The following is a 6,000-nucleotide window of genomic DNA, read 5'->3' as shown; positions in this document are numbered from 1 at the left end:
AGGTATGCCTCAAGATAGACCTAGGGAAATTCAAGTGGTACAAGGTCCATATGTTCCCCCTCCTTCTATTCCTCCCCCACCTCCTATACAACATCCACACATTGTTGGCAATGCAACTTCAAAGAGCATCATAGCCATACACTCTTTGACCTACAATTTGATCACCTGATGTTCTTAATTAGCTTAGCCAATTGACCTTGATATGTCAATTGATTGGTTGATGGAGGTGTACATACCCTCATCATCTCCACATATTTGTGAGTCATATAATTGCACTATGTGTAAGCACACATGTTTGACCCCACTTGGAAATCCTACTGAGCCTCCCATAGACATAGTTGAGTACGAGGTTCACCAAATGCCACGTGTAGGAGATGAGACAACAAGCGCAAGAGCATATGTTGGAGAGTCTTTGGGTGCCAAAGATGAAACAGTGGTAAGACTTAGCTTGTAATTTCATAGTACATTAAATTATATTAAAAATTAATATGTATAAGAGATATTAGTACTAACAATGTATATTTATGTGGGATTTAACAGTTGATGTCTAAGGATGATTGAGATAGGTCCATTCAAACACCATATTTGACCATTTCATTTGGCCTAGAGAGTTACATGGTTTAGTTTTTTTCACATACATGTTTAAAAATTTATATTGTATATGCATATTTCATTTAAATTGTCATTAAATAAATTATATTAATTTATATATGTCTATCTCATTTTTTCTTGTAGAAAACTCCTGGTGTGGGTGAGGTGTCATGTTTCCTAGCCTCTAACACCATAACTACTAACCAAGCAAAGGTAATTGAACACAATTTTTATTGAATAAGAGCTTACATGTAATTTACATTACTTATTTTAGCATTCAATTTAGATGTTAACTTTTCAATTGTATTAAATGATTATACATGTGCATAGATTGATTGTCTCGCATTCTTATCATTTTTATATAGTAACCAATTGACTTTACATCAATGTTGAATTCTCTCAAAATAGTTAAATTCACAACGCAAGAGTTATGTGTTTATTTTTTATATTCTCAAGAATTTAGCTAGAAGTATCTAGATATATGTTTAGTTTGAGAATCATTGTTAGTTAAATATTATACTAATTTTTATATGTTTTATTTTATTCATGTTCTAGTCTTTTATCCAATTGACACTATCGTGGACCGTTTGCCTATAATATATTCTAGGACTCTTGATTGTCATATGGGAGTACCATATGTGGATCGTCTTTTGGGAAAAAGATTCAAATATGAGAAATCAAAATTCAATTTTAAATAAAGTATAATCCAGCATACATATTGATTTTGATGGTAATTTGGTCCAATTATAAATTATCTAACTAGTACATAATTAATCTGATTTGTAGTTGGTATTGTTATTGTGCAATTTGTTGGCAATTTGATAGAATTAATTATGATTTTTTGTCATTGATGTCAACACTAGCTGCTTTGGTTGTTTACTGGTATCTGATTGGTCTCAGTGGGATGATTGGTTTCTGGTTGGTAAGATCATGTTGATTCAATATACTCTGGTATGCTTTGGATTATGGAATTGGCTTAGATCTGCTATTCATGCGATTCATATATATGTTCAGTCAGTTGGTATTGATTTGGTGATTGGATGATATCTTATATGCTGGTAAGCCTGGTTTATTGATCCGGTGAGGGTTTCACTGGCAGATCTTTGTTGAAGATCTTTTGATATTATGCATAAGTGGTGTTGGTGCAACTTCTAGAAGGGATTCAGGATGTTGATGGTGATCGTGTTTGAGACTTGACTGATTGGGATCATTGCTTTAGCGTGTGTGGACCTAAATTGGGTCTGGTGCTATCTAGGTTATGGATCGGCTTAATGTAACGATTTGTTGGAACTTCTCGATGTGTTTTCGGGATGACTTATGGGTTGGATGATATTTGTTTGGCCTCAGGCCAACAAGTTTTATAATTATGTAATAGGTTTTATTGTTTGGGTGACCGAACTAATTGTTTAAGGTCTAGGGTTTGTATATTTATGTGTATGATCTAATTGTAGATCAAGGGTATGCAAGCGAATAATGTAATAATCATTCATTTTGAGGATTTGGTTGATCATAGGTGTTCGATTTGGGTTTATGCAAGAGGTTTAAGACCTCTGATATTGAGCTTAACTGGAACTATACTCAAGCATAGGAGATGCTATTATTGAAGTTCATTCTTCCTTTTGGATTGTAATCTGGATTTCTTATGTAGTCAATGAGACTCTTTTTGTAATGAGCAGTGTGCTCTAGGCTATTGGCCTTCCTGCAAGTGCAGGCTCCTCAATTTGTAATCACATACTTACTACAGAAGTATTATCTGATTGTGGTTAGACTTCCCACTGTGGTTTTTCCCTTTATCGGGTTTTCCACATACAAATCTTGGTGTCATGTGGATGGTAACTATTCTCTAATTGTTGTCTATGCTTAATTGGTATATCTGTTATTTCGGTAATTGGTTTATGTATTCTGGTATTGATCTTATGTGTTCCGATAATAAATTTTTAAATGCTTAAGGTTCTGGTAATCTGGTGACAACTTATTCACCCCCCCCCCCTCTCAGTTGTCCTCCACTTATTAGAATTGTCTAACACAATCATCTCCAAAGGCATAAAGTACTTCGAAGAGGCTCCATTTTGGCAATCCACTAGCAGTTTAGGATTTGCTATAGATTTATGCCATGACTTTTGGATCTATATGGCATATGCCACATTTTATAGTTGGATCTATATGGTATATGCCACATTTTATATTTAGATCTATATATGGGATATGCCACATTTTGTATCTTTTATTGAGTTGGCATCTATATGTCATTTTTGTCTATGTACATGCACAATTATTGTACATTTTGATATCCAAAAATTGATATTTGATCTAATTTGTTCCTCGTGTGCACAAGTATTACTACTTTAAAACTTATATTTTGAATGTATAATCAATTTATAATGTTTTAGTTATGAACAATAGCATGTTTTAGAATCTTAATGACATTGCGCTTCAATACAACTTATGAATTACAATTGGTAAATTTAGTTGTCTTGAGAAACTTCACCAAATTTTATGATTATCTTTCTAATGTTATCAATCACAACATGGATGTTAATTAATAACATATAACAAGTAATCAACATTGGATTCAATTTAATGTTCTACTTTCTTTACTCTTTCTAAATTTTCATTAGGTTATCAAACAAATTTCTTAGTATCTCTATGATTAAATAGATTACTTACTTTGTCTATGATCACCTAACTATTGAATATGCAAGGACATGATAAGGTATAAAAAGTTATGATTTTACATTTACACTAGGTGCCATCATGGAGACAAATGATACCTTAGCTAATAGGACTATAATACTTGAAAATTGTGAATTCATAACTGCTGGCCTTGAAAAATGAATAGATAACTGGGCATGACACCTTAACTTAGAGATGTGATATCTTTACTAAGTATCCATCAGATTCCATCATTAAAGCTCATTTATCTTATCAGACCCAAGGACATATGGCTTGAAATGGGAAAACATTATTTGTGCACTAAGAGCTTTTAGGAATTATACTATCCTAACATTAAACAACTAAAGTGCTAAAATGAACATTATAAGGAAAGTACTCCTAATGTACTTTGACTGCATTCTATTACAAAAGGACTCAACTAAAACTGATTCTGAAATAACAATCCTTCTAACTAACAAAGGCAACTACTCTACTTTGCTTTATTTGCAGGAATAGTTGACTACTAAAACTACTAGAAATGGAATGAAAGTAACTAGAAAGTAAATGTGCAGAAAGAAAATACACAAAAGTCTCACCAAATGAGCCCCCTTGGATGAGTCTTCACAACTATTAACTGTAATCTCAAATGCTACATATATATAATCACATTGAACCCTTCATGATGATAACAGATAGAGCTAAACTTTATCTTTATTCAAATGCTTGAACAGTAAGTAGAAAAATTACATGCTTTTCTCCAACCAACATTTTAAGAAAGATTAAGAGAATTTGTAGAAAATATTGACTCAAATACCTAACCAATACACCCTCTCCACTCCCAATATTTAGGAGGAGGGATTTTATTGAAAACATAGAATCTAGGAACAAGAAAGTTGAAACAAAGTAGGACTTTGTTTCTACATTATTTCATCTACATCTTTCTCCTATATCTTCTCTACCAACAGTCATGGCAAATTAATGAAAGGATAATTGTCTTCTAATTGATTTGAGGAGTCTCCAAGTAGTGGCAATAGTTGGATGGTCATACATAATTGTTTTGACTCCTTATTTCATTGTCCATGACCTCTTCAAAGTTCTACCACATCTTTTTGATTGCATTTACTCCATCTCAATAACTTAGACTTCTTCCTTTAGCTGCATCCATTGAGGTTAACATACAAATATCCTAACATATTCATAATTACTTAAAATACAACATTTAACACTATTTATAAAATAAAACATATTTATATTGCATTATATGACATCCACAACTACATCACAAAGGAGTGGGACATAACAAGGTTCTTCAACATTGTGTCTTTAAAAAGGATATTAACACAAGGTTCATGTCTTCAAAATGTAAGAGAAATTCCTAAAACAACTTAAAACATTTGAAATAAAAAATCATAAAATGGGGCTCATCAATAACATCACGACATTGTGTTGTGCATCAAAAAAATTGAACGAAAATAATATATTGAGAATATTCATGGAGAGTCCACAAAAAGTTGAAAAATAGTGATTCATAGAGAGTGCACAAAAAGTTGCAAAAAGTTGTAAAATAGTGATGCATAGAGAGTGCACAAAAAGTTACAAAAATATGCAAAAAGTTGCAAGACAATGCAAAAAGTTGCAAAAAATGTCATGGGCACAAACTATCAGTGCGAACATGTTTGGGTAGCCGGGTTTAGCTAGGCATGCTCCTATTTTACTCCCCAACATGCTTGAAAATTTAGGGCCATGTTGTAGTACAATTTTGTCTCTTAAGTGCCCTAAGTTCAAAAAATTGTCAAACTTTGACAGGTTATTTCTCCTAATTTGAGGCACATACAAGTGATCCATTTAATCCTACAAGGTCATGTGAGGACTGATGCAGAGCTAGGAAACCAACTAGGTGATAACCTTCTCTCACCCACAACTACTATGTCCAAATCAAGTTCTTTTGTTTGTTAAAGGTGTCAAACAACACACCTACCAAGTACTCAACTCACACAACAATTTATGTGACCGGATCCATGTCGGTTTAGTATCTTCCGGTACTACTAGGATGGAAACCTATTGGATTTATGTCTATCAGTGGTCCAACCAACACAAAACATCCATAAGATCTGACTATCAAATGTGTTAGGGGGTACTTGTCTCACAACTATCCTATTTGTCTAGTAGCCCTATTGGTAGACTAGTAGCCCTACCGGTTGAGTTCTCCTCACAACTTAATAAAATTCCAAAGGATAAGACAAACTAAGGGTAGATTAAGATACCCTTTATCAAGTTACACAATTTCTCCAAAGGCTTTGACCCTAACCACAATTTTGAAAGGTCTATATCCTTACTGTCCGTCCAGACCTAATTAAGCCAATTAGGCCTAATTTACAAAGCAAGTATCCCTTGTATTAGTCCCCCAACTAGACCAACACTTCTACAAGGTGGGGTAATGTGTCAAACCACCATATCCAAGGTTTCAAGACTTGATCCCATCTTTTTGTTCTATTGCAAGTGAATTTTACTTCTTCAGTTCAAGTGGTCACATAGAGATGCCCGCCTAGGGTCAATTCAATCTTTTTGACTTGGAGCCTCCCTGCAAACCAAAACCAAAATATTATGGTACAATTACCCCTCTAACATTTTCCCATAGGATTTTTGGTCCTCTAGTGAAAATGTCAAATTAAGGGCATCTTTACAGTGAAACCCTAGGTGTCGACAGGGTTTGTGACCAGTCCAGTTAGTTTTTGATGAATCTCTACAACCTGATTG

At 33.7% G+C, this 6,000-nt stretch overlaps 1 protein-coding gene across 1 annotated transcript in view; it reads left to right on the top strand.

The window, feature by feature from the left end:
• Positions 1–277: 277 nt before the first annotated feature.
• LOC131858955 (uncharacterized) overlaps positions 278–6,000 on the top strand; it is a 75,246-nt gene continuing 69,523 nt past the window's right edge. The window contains exon 1 of the mRNA XM_059212452.1: positions 278–436. Within this exon, the coding sequence (XP_059068435.1) occupies positions 278–436 (159 nt within the window). The remainder of the gene's footprint in view (positions 437–6,000) is intronic.

This window comes from Cryptomeria japonica, chromosome 10 (assembly GCF_030272615.1).
Source record: "Cryptomeria japonica chromosome 10, Sugi_1.0, whole genome shotgun sequence".
Lineage (NCBI taxonomy): Eukaryota > Viridiplantae > Streptophyta > Pinopsida > Cupressales > Cupressaceae > Cryptomeria > Cryptomeria japonica.
The sequence above is the reverse complement of the archived record's forward strand: the minus strand, read 5'-3'. Positions and strand labels throughout refer to the sequence as shown.